The sequence below is a fragment of the Branchiostoma lanceolatum genome, chromosome 11 (assembly GCF_035083965.1).
Source record: "Branchiostoma lanceolatum isolate klBraLanc5 chromosome 11, klBraLanc5.hap2, whole genome shotgun sequence".
NCBI lineage: Eukaryota > Metazoa > Chordata > Leptocardii > Amphioxiformes > Branchiostomatidae > Branchiostoma > Branchiostoma lanceolatum.
In genome coordinates, this window is record NC_089732.1 from 4977157 (window position 1) to 5002854 (window position 25698).

At 40.0% G+C, this 25698-nt stretch overlaps 1 protein-coding gene across 1 annotated transcript in view; it reads left to right on the forward strand.

The window, feature by feature from the left end:
* Window positions 1–25698, forward strand: part of LOC136444401 (zinc finger protein GLIS3-like) — a 39253-nt gene continuing 13555 nt past the window's right edge. The window contains exons 1-3 of the mRNA XM_066441934.1: window positions 1–154; window positions 1154–1474; window positions 13947–15358. Coding sequence (XP_066298031.1) covers window positions 1174–1474; window positions 13947–15358 — 1713 coding nt within the window. The 5' untranslated portion in view covers window positions 1–154; window positions 1154–1173. The remainder of the gene's footprint in view (window positions 155–1153; window positions 1475–13946; window positions 15359–25698) is intronic.

Here is a 25698-nt window from a genome sequence, read left to right on the forward strand (position 1 = left end):
GCTCGGCGCGGACTCTGGTCCCAGATTTCCCCACAACAGTGGCGGAAGCAGCCTGCATTTTCCGCAAGATCCTCCGTCCTACGGCCCGTAACAAGCCTGCCAGTCTACAACGATGTCACTGGGAGTCGCACGGAGTAGCTGAACCGAGTTGTCGGTAGGTGGAAAACCCTGATCGTAGCTAGCGAGGCAGGTAAGGCGGCGGTTGTCGGTGCCAGTGCCCGCGGATGACAGCCTGTCGCGGCTACCTGTTGAGCCCTGCTCGGTGTGTTTCTGTCCGAGAAACTTTGACAAGTTTGTGTCCTCTGTCGCTTCGCTGCCACTTCTCAAACAAACCGTACAGCTCCCGCAAGTTGTACCGACTCCTGCTGTACCCTAAGGGTCGTGATCACGACCTGACATCGCCGTGTTGTGGTGTAGTTCGGGGGAAAGTTTGCAGACGACAGCACAGGAAGCAGGCCGGCGGTGTGGCGTGGTGTTGGCGCCCGCGGAACTCTTCGTGTTTACCCGGGGATAGTTAAACCATTAGTCGCGAGGTGTCAGCATCGGCTCGCATGTCACTGTTGCTAAGTGTGGGTCCCCTCCCCCTTAAGTACCTTACCTTAAGTCTTTCCTCGAGGTGTGTGGAGTCTTGCGAACACGCACGCATGCACTCACCTGTCCTGTTGGGCAGGTAACGGGCCCACGGCCGGACAGGTGTCACAACTTGAACTTCCACGCACATTCCGTTACACCTGGACAGGTTAGAACAGGAAAGGAACGTCCACTACACAAGCAGCCTGCCTGTCCGCACTGTTGTACCACTGTAGTACTGTAGCATGTGTGTAAAACTGGGAAAATACCACGAAAATAGGTTGAAAACAGACCTACACAATGTCTGCTTTTCTCTCTACTGACTGCTTGCATGGAAAGGTGGGCAAGACTAAGGTTTTAAGCAGATCTTTTGAGTTTTACCAACATCCTACATGATTTTTTTGGTTCTAGTATGAATTTTGAGGAGTTTTGTGGGTGTGGAAGTTTGTGGGTTGGGAAAATTGTTGTCCTACGTAATCTGTGTACAATGTTAGTTTGAAATTGATAGCTTGTCTGCCATCTTTATAACAGGGACTAAAGGTATACGCTTTCGATTGATCGCATATCGTTTTTCCTGCCACAGCCTGATCCAGTGTTGTCGACATGAATTCTGGGCGAGGTTCGAGCCAGGGCCAGTCCAGCCCCAAAGGACAAGGGTTCGGGGGAAAGGAAATTCCCGCACTTCGCATCCAGCCTGAAACCCCCTGTCCGCCTTCCAACAATGCCACCCCCGTGCCTGTGTCGGTTCCAAATGGAACGCCGACCGAGAAAGAACGGAACTTTTCCCTACCGGCGCTACCGCTGCATCACAAGCCACTACAGAAGCACAACTCGCGCCCTTTCCCGAATCCGTCCGGACCTACGCGCATCACCACCGATAACGTCCACCTGAAAGGGAAGAAAGGTGAGACATCACGCACCTCTTCTATTTCTTTGATAACTTTTAAAGGCATATAACACAATTATACCACCTCTTTACATCATAGCAGTGTAGTTTGTCATGATAACAGCTCCATTTGCATTCCAAAATGGTCCACGGCAGTCAGAATCTCCAACACAAGCGGCAGAAGTACTTGGAAAAACAAGGAAATGTTTACCGAAGTGTGGTTGAGGATGCTCTCCTATGCTTGATGGTGATCTGCTACAAAAGTGATACACTTAAAACCAGGGGATCATCCCTTTGGCAAAGACGCCCATTGTGGAAAAAGTCACACTTTTCTAATGACCAATGCTCTGATCCAGTTTAATTGTTTAAACAGGTACAAATGCAACAATTACCCAAGCCTAAGATTAATGCAAGCAATCTGTATTTGTTCTGTGTGTTATAATGTTTATGAATCATGTGATGTTCAGCATTGGCTTTACTGAGGTTTTCCGTACTGTGCACGAAACAGAAGGGTTTGCTATTCTAAGTATTAAGGTTCTCTATAAGATCAAGTTTAACATGCATTTGTGTAGTATAAATTTTCGTACATTAGCCTCTATAACTCGATACCCTCTTGTGAAGTCTCCACAAACACGGAATATGCAATTAGGAGTGAGTAGGGAAAACAGGGGAACCCGTCCGACTGTTCATACCAAAGGCATGTTGCTCTTTTCTTCTGCAAGAATGGAGCGTAAGTTATCACGACAGGAAGTCGCCTTCGCTTTGTTAGTTTACAGCGGAGAGCTGTAGTCCTCCCTGCATAGCTCCGACCCGAAGGGAGTAACTCGGGGAGACCGGGTTAGATACTGTAGGGTGTCGTGAGTCTTGCCAAAACCCCCCATGTTTTAACGGGCACCAAAAATATCTACGGGTGTTAAAGAGGTCATAAACGTGCAGTATATTTTGTATCCTTTAACAAAGACCACTTTTACGGGAAATTACAAATAAGTATTTGGCATTGTCTGTAGCATTCCATATTGTATAGGCTCTGTGTGGATGTGTATGCTAGCAAGTAGGGGAAAAATCATGAAGAAACACGAATAGTTTCAAGTATCAGACTTCTTTAAATGGAAAGGGAAGCACTTCGTGTTTCCTATGACGTAATGTTAGGATGCGGTCATCAGTCTTGCTCTTGGTGTCTAGTGGTGTTCAAGTGTCCACCTCTTGAATCGTGATGAATTCTGTCTCTCTCGAAGAGTGGGTTTGAACGGGGCCAGTCGACTGCTACCCGGTTCTCCCGTGTTTGTTGATCCCCTCTCCTTTCATTCTGGAGCACAGGACATGTTTTATTAATAGGAAGAAAAACATTGCTCCTTTGTGGGTTTGCCTCTACCAGATTTCCATTTGTAAGGCCAAGTTTTTTCTCTCCTTTTCCCCCTTTTCCATCGTAAGCATTAACGATTTAGGTGGAGTGTTGGGTTTTGTTGTTGTTGTAAGGGAATCCCTGCAAACATAGTGTACAGCCCTGCACTTTGACAGGATGTAGGATAGATTTCAAACAAATTGAAGGAAAATTCAATAGTGTTCCTGCCCAAACCCTGCATTACATAGACAGCAACAAGGATATGTTGAAAGGAGTTTTTTGTACGGGTGACTCGAACAACGGAGAACAAAAACAGTATTGGTTTAGCAAAGTTGCAAGGTAATAAGTAACCCCCAACACAAAACTTTAATGCATGAAATTTTGAACCGCACTCTTTGGCAAATAGAGAGAGAATATCATTAATGATTAATTTTGGTAATGATTATTTTCCTAAGTATTTCTGGCTTGATCCATGGCTGTTGAAATTTGTAAATATTGAAAAGTGGATTAGTGATCCGTACGTTCAATCAGTCATGTAGATTATCAACTCCAATTGTTCAGTGTTCTGGTTGTGCACTCATCAATAGTGTTCCATTTTTGCCAGCGTCTGTTTTACCAGTTTTGTAATGGTTATAATGGCATGTCATTATCATACCCTTAAAAAAATATTCTTATTGCATACATGAAAATCAGAATTCAAGTAGAATACTGTGGCTGATAGTGATAGAACAAATCTTGAGAACGAAAAAATGTTTCTATCTTAAGACCAAAATATTCTTTAATGAAACACTGCATTTAAGCGACCGAATTTTGAGTGCTGTTCTTATTGACATCAGTCTTCTATTTCATCTTGTTCTCCAACCTGTGCAATTGTAGATTCTGAATAGAAAATAAACATGGATTTATCAGACATATTGAAAAGTAAAAGTTTAGTTTTTGATTCATCTGTGTTTCACAGTAAGCTCACCAGGATAGTCTGTCAGGCCCTGGTTGTAAGTGTGTGACAAGTGTTACTGTATCCCTTTCATCTCAGCACCAGAACTAGGATGAAGTGATGTCTGAGTGTCTTTCATCCTTTCATCTAAAAGATAAAGGGGTCAGGGATTAAGTACAACATAATGAGAGGAAAAAGTAACCCGTGTAACAAGTAGTTTGGGCAGATCGATCAAGATGTAATTTGCATACGATAGAAAGTTTCAGGCACCACTTTTCTGATATTCTATCATCATGATGATAAGATATTTTGAACTCAGTATGTCAAGAATGATCAATTTTGTTATTCTTTCATCTTCTGAATGACTTTTGACAAATTCTAGGACTTTTTCATGAGATTTCTTCAATGACTCTTTGGGAAAAAACAAAATGTATGTGGGTTGACAAGTCTGCAACCTGTCATGCCAACTATTTGCTGCTCTTTTCTTTTTAATGTCTGACTATACTGAAAATGTAGACATGATTTCCGCAGTTATTTAGGCCACTTATTAAAGGCATGACTTGTACCACTCACCATGTTATTACTGTGTCTCTAGGAAGGAAATATTTTCCAAAACATCTAGAACAACAATGGAGAAGCCATGATACTGATCATTATATAGGGCTAGCTATCTTTTGAGGAGGGTTCTTGGAATGTTGGTTACTGGGGACAATAATTGTCAATAGAAAATTCTTATCAAGTATGCATGTGGAATGTGTGTGTTTGCGGAATGTAGCCTACAGGTATTTGTCATATAGAGACAAGGACTGATAGGACGTTTGATTAGGGCAGTTTTCAAATTGATGCAACTCTTTTCAATGAAATGTGTTTACCAAAAAATTAACGTCCTTGGTTCCCCAAGAAATAACTAGTGGGCAGTTTTGATCTAAAATGTTTCTCTTACAGAATCTTAAGTTGTACTTGTTGCTGTCTCAGTTTTCAACAAATAATTTTGATTGGCTTATTTTTACATCAAAAATTTCTAGAAATCTTGAAATGAAAACTGTGCAAGATTTGGATATTGATATGTCATTTTAGAAAATCAATTTCACACTAGGTTTTATCATCATCATGTAAATATGAAAACAAAGTACCACCTCAAATATCTATTTTTCTCTATGATGTGCAAATACTACTGAACATTACATAATTTCTAAAACCTGAAGGATGGTCACTTTTATTTGGAGAACCTATGGCACTAGTAGATTGTCTCTTGCTTGTTTCCATGTTGTGTTCACAAGAATTGAGGGCTGCAGATGCAGACAATTACTAGCAGCAATGACGACATGACGTTCTGATACACTATATATAGCAGCTAGATATGAAAATTCAATACCTCATTTCTTTGTTTTTTTTCTTGGAATGTTGTTTTGAACAACTACATCAAAAATAACAACAATGGTGATATATTGTGCACTACAAATGATGAAATCCTCAAGCGAAACATTTTTATTCCCTACTTTTTCAATATAGATGTTGCTTCTTTCTTGTTTTTTTTCTGCAATATCGTATAAAACAGAAAGAACAACAACATCAAGAATAGTGATAAATTGTATACTACAAGCTGATTGATTTTTAAAAAGTTAAAAAAGACAAATCTTGAATTGAGAGAAATTCTTTATTGATTTTTTTTACAGATGGTACTTATTTCTTTGGTCTTTTTTTCTGGAATTTTGTTTGGTACAGCGATTCAACAATGATGATAACTTGTAAACTAAAGAGTGATGAAATTTAAAGAGTACAAATCTGGAAGGAAATTCTTTTATTGTTTTTTATTTCTTTACAGCCAGTGGTTGCTTTGTTTTCTTAATGAGGTGTCATGAGTGTTCACACCTTTAGGGCTGGTGTGTTTGTGTGAGGGATTAGCAGGTGTTGGGAGGGTGCGGAGACATGCCTGTAAAGCACCCTACAACGATTACTGTGCCAATCTCACACACCTAAAGCTGTCTGGTAAACACAGCGAGACTTCCTAAAGGCAACACGGTAAATGGAGTCTTTCTCCAAGCAGACGCAGCAGTCGGGCTTGTTTTAAGTGTACATTCTAGCACATTTAACGGTCACTAATCAACCGCTAAAATTTTATGAAATATTTGATCAGTAACATTTGAGATCATAGTGATGTTTGTTCCCACCGTTAAAATTGAATGCAATGAACTACTCCCTTTTCCTCAAACTGCTAAAATTACCAACTGCAATATTAAATGGATTTGCCGTATGTACCGCTACGTTTTTATGGAAATGCATGCCTTTTACAGTTAAAAAGTGTGCATCTCCAGAAAAATGTACAACAGTTACTGCCAGATACACTCTAAACAAGCCACATCTGCTTGGAGATTAGACTGGAGCACAGAAGAGAAGACTTTGATCTTTTGTTAGAGCTAGTGTTTCAAAAATGCAAACTGAAACATTTTAATGAATGAGAGAGCTGCTATTAAAAAGGAAAATCTATCCTGAACTATGCATAGACCTTAAATCTGAGCCAAAAATTTGAACTGTGAAATAGCGAATTTGACATTAACACATCCAGCTATCCCGTCCTCCCTTCACAAGTGTTACTGGATTGTCCCTAAAGTAGCAACCACCTGTTAATACCCCCATTCCTTTGGTAACATGTGGGTCAAACTTATTCAGAAGCATATTTAACAAGTGCTTCACTTGTAATACTTTGTTCAGATAGATTTACGACACAGATCAAAAACTAGATACTTTATCATAATATTCGCTGTAGGGGACATATGCTTTGTATTGCATTTATCAGCATGTCCTAAGAACAATAGATGTGCAATAATTATAAATCTGTATTTTTTATAGGAACATTAACAGAATGATTAATGTGACTATCAAATTGTAAAATTACAAATTGCTTTTAAGTCATAGTTGAACTTCATCTAGTAAAGTTTTTTGTTGAGTTTGTTGTATTTTTGCATAAAGAAACAAATCACAAGTGGCTATTGAAGTTTCTTCTTCTTACTTGACGTCACTGATTCCACAAATTTGGAGAAACGGTAGAAAGGCGAACAACAGACCTTGGTGCGATAAAAGTGACGTGGGCACTGCTTGATAAGTTGATTGCGGAGCAGTCCATCATGTTTTGTGCAGCCGTCATACCGTATCTTATTCCTTTGTTGTGCGTCGTTCCGTTCCCTGCCGCAGTGTTGGGCAAATTTGGTCCGCAAACAAGGGGAGGAAACAGTTGTTAATGCTTCAAAGCCAGGTAGCACTCGAGAGGGAAAAAAAAGGGAGATCCACAAATTAAATAAAACTGTGTCAACCTGCTGGTTGTGGGAAGATCCCTGACGATTTTTGTTTGGGAAACGAGCGTACCGTTAGCTAGCGAGGAATGCGTTTGCGTGTCGGAGATGTTAGGTGATCAGGGAGAGCCGGTCGCTGAAACGTGACATGACCTTTGCCCTGGTGGCCAGTGTCGTGCATTATCTCTCAGTCTCTTTATCCCACCAAGTACACTACTGGTCATTTATCAGGGTGAAGGCATTAACCCTTGGAATACTATAGCTGACCTTTGTATCCAAGACAACATGTATGAGAGAGACTGGGAAATGTCTCATTTTGTTTGCTGAGATTTCAGGCCTGTTGTAAATCAGTCTGGAAGATTATAATAATGTAACAGGTGGTTGTGGTTTTGTTGCTTTGGAAAGAAAATGGTGAATTTTTGTCTTTATTTGGGCAGTCTACATGGCTAAAAAAAGGATATGATATCTGTAGGTGTTTTTATTTTGTCTTGTGCTGAAAAGATGCATACTTTTAGTCTTCCAACACCAAGACTTTTGCCCTGGTGGCCAGTGTCGTGCATTATCTCTCAGTCTCTTTATCCCGCCAAGTACACTTCTGGTCATTTATCAGGTTGAAGGCATTAACCCTTGGAATACTACACCTGACCTTTGCATCCAAGACAACTACTGTCTGTCAGGCCACTACAGGCTAGGACATGGTACTGCACACAAAAGATACAGTTCAAACTTCAAGAAACATTTGATAGATAATCAGAAAAGAGTTCAAATTGTTCAAAAGATAAGTTGTAGTTACAGCTGACTTAAATGTATCCAAGACACCAGGGTGTGGAGATGAATTGGAAACGTCACATTGAGGTTTCAGGGCAGTCGTAAATTAGTCTGCAACAGGCGGTTGGGATTTTGTTGTGTGGAAAGGAAATGGTGAATTTTCGTCATTATTAATTGATAATCATTAATTATTATCAATAGGAAATTAGTCAAATTGTAAATGGAAGTTTTTGTAGTCAAATGATGTTAATCCATGTCTTTTATGGATGATTTTAGATGGAGAACACTTAATTTTTTCTGAAAAGAAAGTTTCTTTTTTAGATTGCTGTTGACACAAAGGGGTCAGGGTAAGACAAGAAAATGCTGTAAACAGTTGAAACTTAATTACCAGGGCAATTTGTCCAGTTCAATGCATCCATTTCTTAAAGCATTTACTTAGGAGAAAGGAACAATGTCTTCAGTTAAGCATTAAGGGGGATTTAAGATTGATTCTTTTCCTTTACAAGTAAAAACTTAATTGTTTGGAAATATGGAAAAGGCACTTTCTCTAAAAGTGTTTGGTAATGTTGGTTTGGGATATCTGGTCGTGTTGGGAAAGGTACCAAAAGAAAACGCCCTTCTTTCGTGGAACAGGTGAGGAAATTTTGTTTCCATAAAAGGATGGCCTCTACTCGAGTGTGTCACAAGCCTATTGTGTCGTGCATTCGGCTTCTTTCTTGTGCAATGCGGTGCTATGCTCGGTGTTGATGTTTTGGAGTTGTCACAACAATAAGGGGGAAGGCTGCCTTCGGGCGCCATGCTTTTTCTATTACTGAACCAGCACTGTCTCAAACTCAATGTTTTTTTAGCACTACTTTAGTAGTAGTAGTAGTAGTAGTAGCACTGTCAACTCAATGTTTTTTTAGCACTACTTTAGTACATTGTAGTAGTAGTAGTAGTAGCAGCTGTAGTACTTGTTTTAGTAATACTGCAGTTGTAGTGACCACCTCTGTACCTAGCCATTATGGCCACGTTTTGTCGAGCCCATAGATTATTTTTCCCATTGACCGAAGCATTACGAATCCCGTCTGTAGTGACCACCTGTCCACATACAACCCTTTTCTTCAAGTCCGATAAGTGGTCACTGTACACAGGTTCGCCTGTTAAGTCTGTTTATGTGTCATTCTGAAAACAAATCATGTTTTTAGTTTACTTGTTTGGTCATCTAATATGGCATTATTGTTTTGTAGTGAATATTAAGTTTTAAAGACTTATTTGAAAAATTGTATGGGTCAAAGAAATGTAAACAAGGTCAGTACTTCTTCAAAATGGCACTTGTGTCCACAGCAAATATTGTCAGATAGGAAACAAAGAAACGTAGTACAAAAAATTCTTTAGATTCTAGTCCATTCTCTAATCAAACAGAGATATGTAAATTGTTCAAAAGTTCAAGATTGTCTTTTGAAATTGTTCTAAAACGTGTTGTTCCACTTAAAATGCTTGGGTCTCCCCAAGCAAAGGACGCAGAGTTGTGGGCAAACTTTACATTAGCATGTTGTTGAATAGGGGCGAGCATGCCAGGTTTGCGCAGTCGGTAACATGTCGTATCGAGTGTGCAAACTTGCATTTTTGGGGAGGCTCCATTTCGTCTGAAGCACAAGTTGCTCTTCAGGGTCTATTTGGGTAGCAAATACGCAACTAAGAGGGAACAGTTCTGTTGAAGAGCCAGCAAGAATTATTCTTGAACTGTGGAAAGTCTCCTCTAGGTTTAAGTCATTAAACGTCTTATAGAACAATCTACAGGTAGTGGTCAACGTCTTCTAAACACAGGAGCTTAAGAAAGAGACATATTTTATGTGTTGACATGGACTTAATGGCCCGTGCAGGTCTGAACAACTCACCTGTCCAGATGTGACCTATGGAGACACCACAGTGTTTATTTGTTCCTTTGCACCACCAACTACTGGTGAAATGATAACGGAATTGAAGAAATGTTAAACAAAGTTAAGAAAATAACACACATATACATGCCTTATCTTTTTTTGTATGTATGTAATACATTCTAGAAATATTGGTTCCTAGAAGATAAATTTTTGTTGTGGGAAAAAATTTTCAGAGCCATTTTTTTTGTAGCGTACAATTATATAGATATGAATTCCAGTCTTGAAATGAATGTTTTACTTGAACAAATGAATGGTGTTAACTCAACTTGATAAGGAATGTTATTTGGAGGTCTTCAAAAACTAATTGAAATTACTGAAGCATTTCATGTAGTCTGGGGTCATTTGATACATTTTATTTCTTGCAAATATAAAGGTGTGGATTACATGGAACAAACTTTTTACAAACAATTCCAAAAAGCACGTCTACAACATTTTTTGGGGAAAATTTCTTCTTCAGACAAAGCTTAGAAGATATCCAGGCATGTTACTTTGAAGGGGAAGTAACATTAGAAAAATCAACAACGTAGGTGTTTGTACAATGACTGCACCCTTCAGGTATACATTGTAAAAGAAGGTGTGCTTTGTTACACCTGCATGTTGTAATCACCTGTTGCACCTGTATTTTAAGACACTGACATACAAACATGTGTACATATAATCCCATGCTTATTGAGATAACATGTCATTAAAGGTTCCATCATGAGAATATCTTAATGGACAGGTGAAAAGAAATTGCTTTAGATTGATAAGCAGTTTTCCTGCTATATGCCGCCAGTGTAAAATCTGTCTCTAGCTTTAGTCCTTCCGGACGAAACCATCTACAAAACAAACATATTGCGTAGATTTCGCTGGAAGACCTGATATGGTGAAACTAAACAGTAAACACTCGAGCAGAGGTGACGAGAGGGTCAGATTTGTCCTGGCGTAATAAATATTCCAGGTATGCGGTACGCTGACCGGCGATAGCATATTGGACCCTAGTCACTCGTGACTTGTCATGATAATTGTTATTCGCCATGTGCTTTATCTACCAAATCTACTAGGATCGTATTTTGATTGTATCGGTTGAAGAGTTCAGACATTTTTTCACTTTAAGATGATCTTAAAAGGTCGTTATGTATAAAGTTTTTATTTGAGTTTTAACCATTGATATATTTGATATAATTTTTGTATTGCAGAAAATCTATCAAAAGCTGTGATTTGATTTATGAAAATTTGAGGTTAGAGACTGCACAATGGTAACTGCTAGCATAATGGAATGATTAATTACAAATTAGTAGTGGTTCTGTGTAAAGGCATAAATTAAGGGCAGGGAAACAGACGTATCTTATTGTATTGTAATTTTGCTGTCAAAAGCTGAGATTCTGCAGAGATCCCAAAACAACTCTTTACAGAACACCTTTAACATGGTCAATTTCACAGCATCACCCAAAATCAAGATTTATTCATTGTTGAAACTTCGTTTTGATATAAGTATACAGCTTGGTTCATTTCAAGATATTTGATAAGTATTTTTACCTTCGCCAAGAAGGTTATGTTTTCGTGTCTGTCTGTGAATACATAACTCGAGAAGGCCTGGTTGGATTGTCTTTTTGTTCTTAAATCTGAGAGCTGACGAATTAAATTGATGTGACCTTAGAGTACCAGAAAGAATGTAATAGTTTTGAGATAATTACCCAAAGTTATGCGGCTATCAGTCCGTTGTTAAAACCTGTCGGGTGAAGTGTTTACAAACCTGACCAGCTGTGCATGTTTTACAGAAATGTGTACTTTTTTATCACACTCATAAACATTCCTGTGGGCCAAGTGGACAGCCCTCTTAATGATACAGGCAAACTTTGGCTTCTTTTGTGTGTTGTTTATCATATAAACCTGCAAGTTTTTTTTGTATTTGAAATAACAGACCACAGCAAATATGAAATGTTTTTAAAAATGTACATGTATTGTAGAAATATGTGAGAAATGAACAACTGTTTCATGTACAGATACATGTAGAAGTATTGAAATTGTCACCAGTAAAAATGAGTCAATCTTATAATTAGCTAAGTACCAAGTGCACAAGGCCATTATTTTAAAAGTTTCCATCTTTTACTTTTTTTAGGGAAAGCACTGTGAAGGTAATAAGGAACAATTTGGGGTCTCAAGAGTAATCAATATAGAAAATGCAGAAATTTGAAACCACTGTAGAAGTTGTAGTTTAGTTTGGTCAGCTTTCTAAAAATCCTTCCTTCATCCTATTCTAATTCAGAATCTATAATTATGGTGATTACCCATGTAACTAGATGAAAAGAAGGACAAATACTGACTTCTTAAAAGTTACATGTATCTGTGTGAGATAGAACATTATCAAATAACCTGTCAGCAAAAACTTCTTCATGGTTGAAGACTGCGCTTGAAAATGTCCGTCCTTTCGGTCAGGTGTGTCTGCTGTAATACTATCAAATGACATATGAGTGAGTGACATCAGCAAAAAATACTGCGCGGTTGAGGACTGTGGTTAGAGAGAATGTCCGTCCTTTCGGTCAGGTGACAAGGCTATCTGTATCTGTAACATTATCAAATGACACATGAGTGAGTGACATCAGCAGAAAATACTAGTACTGCGTGGTTGAGGACTGTCGTTTGGGAGATGTCCGTTCGGTCAGGCGACTCAGGGCTATCTGTGTCTGATGTAACGGTATCAAATAACAAATGATTAAGTGACATCAGCAGAAAATACTGCGCGGTTGACCGTAGTCATTGGTGACATTGTCTGTTTGGCCCTATTTGTTTCCGATTTAATATTATCAAATGACACCTCAGCAGAAAATATGTCTCGTTGACGACAGTCATTTCTGAGACCGGACGTTTGGTCAGTTGAATGGGTTATCAGTAACATTATCGAATGACCATGTCAGCAGAAAATACTGATGATCGTCGTCTGTAGCATCGTCCGTTCGGTTAGACGACTGGTCCGCATCCTGTGCGTATACAGTGTGCACTTAGGCACATGTAACACTGTAAAAACACCGGCATGTACTCTCTCTCTTTAAGTAATGGCTCTCCTTGTCTCGTGTTGTACCAGCAACGTACGTTCTTAAAGACGGGGAGATAATCCTCTTTCTGCAAAGCAAAGCCTCCAACCCCAATTAACATGTTATGGTAGACTTGGCCACTCACAGGCGAAAGAGATTTGGGCCCTGAAAATAGCCCAGTCGTCAAAAGGTAGCATCGGCTGCTTCCATGCTTGAGCGCTTCTGGCAGTGAAAAGACGGCCTATAGGGATCGGATATGTGACACCGGGAGTAGATTTCCTCACAACGGAGAACACTGCGAAATGAACGCAGGTGGAAAATGGATATGACGCTTTCTTTTTTGTCTTCCTTTTAAATGGTAGTTCGATAGTGACTACCGTCGGTATTGAAACCTAAAGTTTTTTTAGTTTGCTTTGAATCCTCGTACAAAGTTTGCGTGAGTAAGTCACGACGGATGTAAATCACTGACAGGCTTTAGAATGTAGAACTTAAGCCAGGCATCATATATCACATTATACTACAATACACTCCACCCTCCATTTACAAATGGAAACACACCAGTCTCGAAACAGAAAAGGCAAAAGTGAAGATCTGAGTATACAGCGTTACGCTTTGCCAGCAACATTCAATAGTTGCTTCCTTCTCCATCAACAATACAGTCGTTCTGGGTACAACAAACTTAAGCCATCAGCAAATGAAAAACATGATTAACTGATAGATGGTACAATATCAAGATTGACGTCCAGACAAATTGTATCATTCTAACTTGTTTTGTGGTAATGAAAATAAACTTTCCTATTTATAAGGAGCTAACACAAAGTAACAGGTGGCAGGTATTAGAGATGGATATTTATAAAATATAATGTGTAAGGTCAGTGAACCAGACTTGTGGTATGATAGAGTGAAAACACCTGAATGAAGGTTGACTTTGCTATATAGTCCAGACCGATTTGTTCACAGATTTGGACAAAAATCCCGAACTGATATATCAACAGGAAAACAGAATCTGAATGGGAAGTCTGTGCTTTGATACACACAACTGCAGGATCGGAGATGTATACATTAGTCAGATGCAGATTTTTCTCTTACTAGATGTCTTATGAGATTGTAACTGTAGTATGTCTGAGAATGAAAAAAATTGGTGTGGTAGTAACTTTGCCATGTATGATATCACTACAAGTGAGTCATAACTCAATGTTTCTTCTTTGTTGTCCTTCCAGAGATGGTGTTTGGATCATCATGCATGAATCCAGGCCAGGCGTCCCACGGCCCCATGTCGTCGCAGATTCCCAGCCCGCGACTGGACCCGTTGCCGACGTCAAGTGCAAGTTACCACCCCCACTCCATGTCGCACCAGCATCCCCAGCAGAGCCAGGGCTCCATTCTGAGAAATATGCCCCTTCCGCCCCCTCCGTCCCTGAACCTCCCCGCGGCTTCCCCCGCTCCCAGTGACATTTCCAGCATCCGGATGACCCCGCGTGACCCCCATGGACACCACATGATGTCACGAGAAGGGTCGATCACCCGTAGCTCGTCGGAATCCGTGAAGGGAGCTTTTCTGGGCCCCTTGTCCATCAAACAGGAGTGGTCGCGAGGACCGGCGCTGTTGACCCCTGCGAGCGGACATGGTTCTTTGGGGAGCGAGCTTGGCGACAACTACTATCTCCCGCCAGGGAGTTCCATGTCGCATTATGCAACAAGCAGCAACTCGCTCTCCCCCTTCCCCATCCCGGATTTCCCTTCCCCCGGAGGCTCGAGCTTCGCCAGCCCGCGACACTCCGCACGATCCTCCCTGTCCGGTCGCGGGCGCAAACGTGCCTTGTCTCTCTCCCCTCTCTCCAATGAGGGCCTAGACCTGAACATGATCATTAGAACGTCCCCGACATCCCTGGTAGCGTACATCAACGGTTCAAGAGGCTCGTCAGCGAGCGCTTCCCCCCAGCCCGGGATCCCGCCGGGCGGGTACGGCCATCTTGTGGCACGAACGAACTTGAGCAGCCCGCAGTCTCACAGCTCGGGAAACACCCGGAGCTACTTCACCACCACTCCTCTCAGCCATGCCTCCCTTCCCAATGGGCATCGGCACTCCGACGAGGTCTTCGACGGCAGTCGTATGGAGTACCTCCGGATGCAGCGGCTTGAACAGGCCAACGGACAGTACGGTGGTCCCGAGATGCAGAACCGGATGGTCGTCACCCACCAGCAGGACGCGCTCACCGCCGACCAGAACATGCAGATCTTCAAAACCGAACCCATCGACTACAACTACCCCCCCACGTCAGACTCTCTCGCCATGCCGCCCCCTCCCCCGCCCCCCTACAACCAGCACCACAGAATATCCCAGCCTGCCTTGCAGCACGGGGACGAGTCGCCGCGAGACGCTGGGTTAGAATATGACGATGACGACGGCGACTGCCCGATCATCTGTCGATGGATAGACTGCAATATGACGTTCACGGAGCAAGAGGAGCTGGTGCGCCACATCGAGAAGGTTCACATCGACCAGCGGAAGGGCGAGGACTTTACCTGCTTCTGGGCAGGCTGCCCCAGGCGCTACAAACCCTTCAATGCTCGCTACAAGCTCCTCATCCACATGAGGGTCCACTCCGGGGAGAAGCCTAACAAGTGTACGGTAAGTGTGGGAGGATTTTCTTTTAGCCCTGATTTGTATAGATTATCACTATAATTGGTGACTTATGATATTTGCCTTTGCCTACTTCCAAACGCTTTTATTGGCCAATAGACAACCTAACATGCAAGGATTCCTTTATTGAGATACCATGGCCAATGGCTAATCTTCCAGGGTTTAGAATAGAAGCATACAACACAGATCACACATATACAAAAATATGCAACTACTATTTTACAGATATGAAGATTTAGTGGTTGTAAGCACGAAAGGATTCCTTTATTTCTTTATTGAGATATTCTTTAGCCAACTATACCCTCTAAGGTTAAAACAGTAAAAACATACAACAGAAATTGCACAAAAACAACTACATGTATTTACATGCAGATAAAGCGGTCTAGAGGTCGCTAAGTCCGGCAGAATCTTCACGTTGTTTCCTTCATACCTGCATGTCTGATTGCCTTATCGTTTCTTCCTCCTTCATTATCGTTGCCCTAAATCAATCAGAGAGTGGCATTGTCTGTCAAGATTGCGTCGATTACCAAAAGAGCTAACTTAAAGAATCTGTTGAGTGTTGGTGCGTACGTGCCGTGTTTCCGCTCGCTCGTGTTAGTCCGTACACACTCCTAATTGCCCCGTCACATTCTAGCCCTGCGCATCCCTGTGCACGCTGACACCTGGTGTCATCTTCCTATTGTTCTCAGGACAAGATGTTTGTTGTCAAAACTGAAGTATGCCTGAGGGGACGTGCTGCACTTTTAACATGGTTACAATGGGCCTTCCCTTGACAGACTGAAATTTTCCTCTTAGAATGATTTCTTGGATTTAAAACGACAAATGCTGAATTTGAAAATCAACATGCACACAAACAGTTTCTGAGGGGAAAGTCTGTACCTTGGTACACATTTTGAGAGAGTTTCCAAGTTGAAATCTTCCAAGTTTAAGGGAAAACATTATGTGACCAACAAGGACCAATTTAGAGGTCTTCAGAGTAATCAATCTAAAAAATGTTCCCATTGTTTCTAGGAAAAGATGTCATAAGGAATGCCCGAGGGACATGCTGCCCTTTTTACATGGTTACAATGGCCTTTCACTTGACAGGATAGAATTCACCTGTTGTCTGTACAAGTTGATTTACTAGTCAGTCTTTTATTGTTTTGTCATGTTTAGTAGTTTGGTATCACAAGATGCTATTCCCCAACAGAATAGAATTTTCCTGTTAGGCCTACTGTTTGAAGTATTTCTTGCCAAACTGGCAATTCACCATGGAAACAAAGACTGTATCTAATTGTACATAGTAACAGTTTCACAAAGTGTCAAATTCACGTTTTTCTTTCAGTCCTTTTCATGTTGACCTCTTACTTAATTTCTACTTCAAGATACCGCCTATAAAGATAGGTAAAAATGGAACCACCAGATTTGGAACAATGATAAGGATCCCAAATCAGCTTTTCTTGCATTCTTAATGACAGGTTTTGATAAGATGGGAATGTATTGTCCCAAAGGTCCCAAAATTCTGACAGTTTCTAACGGGTGATATATGGTGAGCTGACATGATAGTGGGCGTCCTTGCAAAGTACAGAGTTTAGAATCACACAGGTGGTTGTGCTGCAGAATCAATCTGTAAGTCTGATTCAACTTCAAGAGAAGCTTTATGCTAAATTCAGTGGGACTGCTTACGCATTACACTAAATTGAGGAAGTCAGTTAAGTTTAATGTGGCCATCTCGAATAATGTGATAAGGAAGCTTTTCCTATGAATTATGTTAAATCAAAACGCCATGTTGAAAAGAGAAATGCAAGCAACCCGTCAAGTCAACACCTTACTTGCTTGTTAGGTTTGAGTGCCTTTATCCAGAACTGTAAGACCAATTTATTAAGCACTTTATAGCACTACTTTTGATTCCTAGAACATTTAAAGAACATTAAGGTGATCTCTACAAATGGGTAGATATTTTCAATCCTTAATTATTTCTGACTATCAACACAGTTTTGTCACGAGGGTATTGAATTGGCTTAGGACCAAGCAAAGACTCACGTCTTCATTCACTCCTTCAGCAGTTACCTTCCACAAACTTGGCCAACGTTCAAGGCTCCTCCATATATCTGTAGATTTCCTTCTAAGGAAGTGACAAGGAAAGTTTCACAGCTGGAAGCCTCTACGCCTGCCCTGATATCACTGATATCTGCGGATGTTTTCCACCCATAGGGCGAGACCTCTACTTGATAACGGAGCCCTTATCGTTTTGACAAGTTCTACTTAAGTTGACACATGGGTGTCAACTCTTGTACAATGTAACAGGAACAGGTTGTTTAGCAAGTAGTATATTGTTGTGCAAGCAATCTTTGAAATGGGATATCACGTTGCCAAATGCAGTGATAGGTCAAGGCACTGAGAAACACATAGTCAAATCCGTCTTTTATCATAGTGTGATAGTGGGATGTCAGCGGCAGTGGGCACTCTGATAGCACGGTCATCGTAAGAGACAGAGTATCTCTTGTTTTTATAGATAGTCGGAAGTTATTTTGAGATATAAGATGGCAGGTTCAAGGAGTGGCCACTCAATTTGACATCTTGAAGTCCTGATGTAACTTATTACAGCTTTGTCTGCTTTTTGACAGAAAGAAAGGAGGAAAAAAATTTATTGAACTAAGAGAAATCAAACTGGTACTTGAGACGAGGGACAGAAGCAAAAAAAAAAAATCAACTCTTAGTAAACACGTTTCCCCACTCTTTATGTAAGACAGATATAAAAGCAGCATAAAAGAGTACAGTTTAATTCAAACATAAGTCTTCAATAGCTTTTGATTTCTCAGTTTCCCTTGTTATTCCTTCTCTGTACATACCTGCCGCAGGGCATTTATTATCTTATAAAGCTGGGAACACAAGCCGTGTATGTTTCTGTGTGTTATGACTTGTTCTCGTGTGGTTTTATACCATTAGTATCCTAGCACCTAAACACTGTGGCTTAGTGCCTTCCCTGTCAGAAAGTGCAATATAAATGCCAGGGAGGTCACCTGCGTATAAAGTGCCCTTTCTGCCTACATAAATGGGAGTCAATAAAGTGGCTGCGCACCTGGTGTCTTCCAAGAAAACGAGATTCGATTCCCGGGAAACGTTTGACGGGATTAAGAGCCTTACCTTTTAGTACTGTTTGATACCTTTGATACTCTTGTAGGCTTCCGGGAACGGACGCCACATCTTTGAGATGACAGAAAAACCTTAAGTCAGGCGGTGTTCTTTTTCTGTAAAATGTTTTTGTGGCCAGGAAAAGTGGGAAACGGGACTTAAGTGGCAAATGTTTGACTCTGTAGTCGAATTTTAACTGTATGTCAACAACCTTGTTGAAATTTGAACTTTAGCCTTCAATGGCACATGCTTGGCCAATCACAATGTCAAGTTCACAACACAACAGGTCCCTGCATTTTTGACTGACACGAACAGATTTAGAGTCTATTATCTTCTTTGTTCATTGCTTTTCAGTTTACCCTGCAATCTTCACATAGTTGTATGGTGACATAGCAATATTGGTACTGTATATCTGTTGCACAACTGGTTGATTGTCAATCATATATAACAAGCCAGTTTTGTTACATTTATGAAGGCTAGACATTCAACAATATCTATAGACAAATCAAACAACTGGATAAGATATTAAGATTACTTCCGAACATTTCCAGTGACATCCATCACCCTTCTTCACCGTCACTGAATTCTGCCAGTTCATTCTAATTTCTAGTGACGCTGAAGAAGAGTGATGTACAGAAGAGTGATGTACATCACTCGAAACGTCCGGAAGTAATCTTCATATCTTATCCAGTTGTAGAGTTTGATTTGTCTTTAAACACCAGTTTTGTTGTCAGAGTGCACAGAATAACAATAATACAGACCGATTGTTCTAAATTTGCAGTATGTAGTAAGGATTTCTTGCACAGCTTCTATAGTTACTTATGCATGCATGCCACACCATAGATGTCACAAAAAGTAAAATGTGTCTCTCCCAATAACATTTGCTGACTTAATTCTGCATTCTTGTTCCCAATTTCACGCTGGCTGTCCTGACTTGATGACACCCTTCCCTTTGTTTTGCCAGGACACCTGAAAATCCTCTCTCTGTCTGTCCCCCCTCCAAATATGGCAATTAAGAGCCCATCCATCTTCGTTAATTGGTAGCTGTGCACTGGCCTGAAACAGGACCCCAAAATCAACAGATGGCCTAAATCCTCCGCCAATCCAGTGTGCCGATTTGGTTTTCAGATTTTAAATGTACTTATTCAAAGCACAAAATTCCTTCAAATTTGATAGCAGAACATTGAAACGTTGGTATAAATATATAATGAATCATCATTGACATAATGTGGAACTGTGTATTGAATAAGGTGACCTGAAGCCTCCGCCAATCCAGTGCACAGATGTGGTGTTCAGATTTTAAAACTACTTATTCAAGGCACAACTTCAATTTGATAGCAGCGACATATTGAAATAGTTGTTGATATCAATATTACAAAACACCATTGACATAATAAGGAACTCTGCATGAAATAAGAACAGTAACCATTTACATATGGGTGGAAAAAATAATTACATCACAAAGAAATAGAGGAGATTTAGTGTGAAATTTTGTCTTCATTTCATTTGGTCGCCACTGAATCTATTTTGCCACTGTAGTCTCAATCATTTTTTAAACTGATATTTATAGATTTTACAACCAGACTTGCTAATGCAAAATTACAAAACTATGAGAATAAGATTATCAGTTGACCTTTAAGGATTTGAAAGAAGGTTACAGGAATCTAGAGCATCGACTGGTTGTGGAGATCAGATAAGACAGACAAAAGTGAAATGAAAGGTTTGGACAATAAGTACCCAGGGACGCACCCTTGTAACACCTGTTTCTTGGTCTACCTGTTCTAAGTAAGCCCCCAACAACATATTTTCTTGCTCATTGGACATTCGATATTCACTCCTTGAAACTGTGAAAGATAGATCCGATTTATGAAAAGGTACTTTAGAGGTTAAATTCTTTTTTTGCTGTAAAGAGTTACTAACCGAAAGATTTTAGTCTAAGGTTAGATAAGTAGAAACTGTGTGTATCAATGTACAGACTTTTCCCACAAACTCTATCTGTTTTCATGTAGATTTTCCACTAGTGTTATTCTCTTAAATTCCCTGAAGCAACAGATAAAGTTAATATGGCCATATGTGTGGATTTGTCATCATTAGAGATCTGAGGATTACAGTTTTACCAGAAGGGGTGGAGAGTCAATTTTTTTGGCCAACGTATGTTTCTGATTAGCTTTAGGACATCCTGACAGAGGATTATGGATGGGTAGGATTAGGTACTGATAGCCTGGATTACAAGGTGATAATGCAGACACCAAGGGATTCCAGTTAAAGGTCTATAAATTCTACCACCAGTGGTGTTTAATGACACATTGATTAACTGCAGTTTGTTTACATTTTTCTCTCTCAGTTGATTTGTTCCCTTGGTGAATTGGCTAATGGTTGGAAATTATGATGTATTCCATATGGTGGACAAGGAATGTAGACAGGAAATTCTGGGTTGATTGATACATTCTTAATTTCGACATGGCCCGACCGTGTCTAATTTGACTGCAAAAGAAAACATGCGAGAAACTCTAAGAGATGTCTCAACTCAAAAAGAGTTTGTGTACCGAAACTTGAATCTGTTTGTGTTGTTTAAAAGTCGGTGAGAATATATGTGTTACAAGAGTTTGTGAGATCAAACTTTCCTGATCACAGAAGTTAGCCGGAAAAGAAGGAGTTACATGTAGGTAGTAGTCTTGTAAAGCCCTCAGGCACTGTGGGATTGGTCTGTAGCCCCCTTGATTAGCTTGCATTAAGATATTCTGCCCCTGGTGTAATTACATTGGATCTGGATTTGCAGCGCCATTCTTGAGATATCACCTTCACAGCAGATTGCAACTTTCTTCAAGGAGCAGTTGAGATTAAGAAGCTTCTTGGCTACTTATGAAAGTACGTCTGGAGAAAAAGTAAAAGTACTAAAAGCCCAGATTTTGCAGGGAAAGTACCTTGCAGATTTTGCAGACAATTTACCTTTGTCATCATGCAGATTGGTAAAACATGGAGTCCAAATTTGGTCCGGGGTTTGAGTTTGAGTCAATGATTAATGAAGGGTATCTAGTAATCCTGTAGTCGTGATCCCTTCCGTTCTAGAGCTACGAACGGATCGGAAAGTGACAGGGTTTTGTGAAAGTTTCTTCACTGTAAAATCTGTTAAGCTGGAAGATTTCTGGCTTAGGTTTTTTCACATTGAAATGACAGCTGAAAGTCAAGGTAACCAAATGTCAGGTATTTTCTTGGTCATTTTGAGTGTTTTATAGAATTATGATAAGTTGTTCTATTTGATCCCAATTCAGATTTGAGTACATGTACTTGACTGTGTGGTCTAGTGACAGGTTCAGGCACATACCACTTTTTTGTCAGTCTATTTTCTGTTTGAAAAGTTTCATCTCAACAAAGACAAATCAAAAAGTATGCAGCTCAAATAAAGTTTGATGGGATAGTCTTTCTTCTTTATCTGCTTTTATTCAAACATCATTCTTTTGGATGACGCAATCTATGAAAGCTGAGTAGACGTAACTTGACCTGCGAAGAATGCGAGGAGCGAAAGTTATGATAATGAGGTATGAAGCGATTGGACAGCGGCGGCCAGTGAAGCATTGTCTGGTCGCCATTAGCCGTTATTTGTGTTTATTTATGTCCTGAAAGTGTCCCATTGTCGTCCTGATTAGAAGTTTCTGCTTGAGCAGCCTGCCTGTAAGAGAAGTGGGATTTCCCTCTTTGTGCCCAGACTGTCACTTCGGTCTACAGTTTCAAATTAAACTGATTGGGACAGCGCTAAGCTTCTTTCCACAGAGATTTGGGCGCCTTAAGTTCCCGGGGTAAATCTGATTGGCGACGCGTAATGGAATTTTCCGCCTGACTGGAACGTCAGATGCCAGGCTTTACATGTTGCCATGGCAACCGGCGGTGTTTCCCACGGCAACAGGTGATGTCATGGATTTTAGCGTCTGGAGAATTTTTTCTTTACATTTTTCCTGGAAAATCCTTATTTTCTTCCCTTTTTCCTAGTCTCCTAGATAATTTTCAACTTTTATTTATCGTACATTTTTTGTCCTGATCATGAAGTATAGTGTCAGCTCTCTGCAAGTTTTTCGGCAGAAAAGACTGCTTTTATTTGGATAAATCTCATCTACTTTGTCAACGTCTCTAAAGGACCGTAATGGATTTTAAAACCAACTTTCTGAATGGACAATATATTAAGAATAGTTGGAACCTTTTTTTGCTGATAAAGTCGTTAGTCGGTACCTGCTCCTCATGGCACCAAATTATGTAACTTGAGACAATTCAATAGAATTGTATTTTTAACCTATTGTCTTATATGTTTTTCACAATAAACGGGAATGTAGTGTGTGAATTTGTGTACAATATAGCCAACTTGTAATTTGGAAAGCTAGAAGAACACAGGATAGGCTTTGTATGTAGAAAACAGATCAGAGAAGATAAAACAAGGTTTTCAAGCTCTGACTCTTCTTGACAAATGTCAAATGCATCCAGAGGTTCAAGAGTTTCTTAACCCTTTCAAGGATCCAGACATGCCATGTAGCTAACACTGTACAGTTCCTGTCATGTAGTTGTTGACAGCACCTTGTGTTTGCCGTGTTTGTTTGGGAGTCTCAGCCATGTGGCGACTGCTGAGGGGTGGGTGGGCCTGTTGTGTGTGAGATGCATCGCTAATGTCTGTACTATGGTTTGTTCTGGGTCAAAGTCGTTGCTTGAACGACTCCTGACTGTGCACTTCAGTCAGAGTGCTTGAGTTGTGTTTTTAGATCTGTTCTTGTGTGTAAGGAAACTTTGTCCTACCCTCAGAGTTTCGGCATTCGAGTAGAAAATTTTGCCTTGTAATGTCTAGTTTTTTTTTATTAGATATTAGAAATAAGTAACGGGATTGTTGTGGCTTAAGTCTAAATTTTGTTGTCTAAAAATCCGACATGACACATTCTATTACACAGTTGTTCTTTTTGATGATTTGTTTTGAAATCAAAAGATGAAAAATGACACAAGAATTATTACATTAAATTTTGTTACTCATTCACTGATGATTAAATAAACCAAATGATTGTGTGTGCTATGTCAAGATTTAGACTAAGCATATATTGCTTGCTTGCTTACAAAGTATATATAGTACTGTACTTCAATTAGTGCAGAAAATTTGCGTCATCTTCCCAAATATTGACATAGTGATATTTTTTATTGAAATTGCGGTCACAACCGAATACCACCGGAATGTAAATTGATTTGACAAAAGAACAATCGATTGGGAAGTTTCTAAAAGCAAAATGATAAAACTTATGATAAAATGCTGTTGTCCCAAGTCATTTTGTCCATAAACTTATCAGCAACGTTTTTATTATTATTTATTATTGGAGCGTGTTTCTTGACCGAGATGCGGAAGAATGTCCTGACAAAAGGGAAAGGTTGTTGATAACGTGGGTGTTTGCCGATGGTTGTCGTGACTCTGTTGTCCTCACAATGGATGCCATTGTTCAAACGCTTAGAACCCTCGCATGGACAAACGGAGAGGAATGTCGCGAATATTGATTGCAGGTAAAGGGAGGAGGGTCGGAGTCGGTGCTTTGGTTAATCTGTGTTCAGGATGTTTAGAACAGGTGGAGGGAGGGGTGGCTAAGTAATCTCCAAGAAGATGTAAGGAGCCGGGTCATTCTCAGTGCTTTACGCAATGTTTTTGCAACATTTACGTTTGGCACTTGTTTCAAGTATTACACTTTTTGAAAAGAAAATTCATTGATTGGGATATGAATCGTTAGAAAAATACAATACTACTACTTGTCGGAAAAGAGTGTTGTTTAATTTCCAAGCAGATGTTAGGAGCCTGTTCATTAATCAGTGTTAGCATCTGAGTTGGTAAATTACATAATGAGAAGTCAAACTGTTGTTCAACTCAGAGAAAGTTGAATTGGAGAACAGTTTAATTTCTTATTACATTCTCAGCATTTTGTGCATTTTTTTGCGACATCTGTATGTTGTACTCTTTTCTAGTATAGCTGTTTTTTTATTGGAGAAGAATCATTAGAAAAGTACAATACTTCTCAGAAAAGAGTACCAAGTGTTGCAAAAGCATGTGTCAATACTGAGAAGAATGAGCCAGATCCTTAAATCTGCATGGAGATTAATGTGTGGGTGTGTAGAGGCCATTCATGGTCATTGACATTCATTTTGGGAGTGAAAGTGCCTGAGGAATATAGACTCAGGAGATGTCTTGGAAATCAGGTAGAAACTTACAATAACTATTTTTGAATGTATCTTATGATCTTGTATGATGTAGGCCTCACCAATTTTATTTGGTGGTTCCTGGATTTAAAAAGAAAGTGCCAAACTATTACTAGAGAAACATGGAATCATTGAAAAGCCACCAAAAAAACCCCCAAAAAAACCTTTAAAAAACTACACAACAAAATAACCCCAGACCGAAACCTCTGCTTGGAGACTACATTGTAGGCATTCATGCCGAAGTTTGTTCCTATAAGGGCTGTCTGGCTGCTGATTTGAAAAAATAGTCTATTGCCAAACTATTACATGGGAAACATGGAATCATAGAAAAGGCCAAAAAAAAACCCAACAAAACAATCACCAACCAAAACCTCAATACTTCAATGGAGACTACATTGTAGGCACCCATGCCAAAGCCTGTTCCTATAAGGGCTGTCTGGCTGCTGTCACCAGGCCCCAGGTTATATATGGCACCTGCTGACAGAGGTAGGAATGACTGACAGGTGCCACCTGGAGGTGCTAAGGAGCACACCTGACTTCCTGACTCTAAGATTCCTTAGTCGGACCCGCTGACACTAAGATTCCGCACCTGACTTAATGCTGACGTCTAGAATTCAAATGTTTAACAGTCACTGGGGAAAAAGACTTCTATTAGATTGTGCCTTAATTTTGTAATATTACAGTGGTTAAAAAGTCTCATACAAATTAGATACAATGTACTACTGGTGTATTGATAAATACTACGAAAATGCAGTTTGAACTATAATGTTAGTAAATACTTAATGAAAGGTTACAGAATAAGAGTTTTACAGAAATTGAATGAAGGCATGATAACACTTTTGAGTTTGGTAAAAGTTTTACCGGCTTTTGTTTTAAACTTTTTTTTCAAATGGGTCTTATGAAGTAATTTATCAATGACAAGTTCTATAAAATTTGTGAGCAAAAATAGAAATTTGCAAATATGTCCTGAGTGTTATCCGTTGAAATATTTTTTCCGAAAAAGAAAG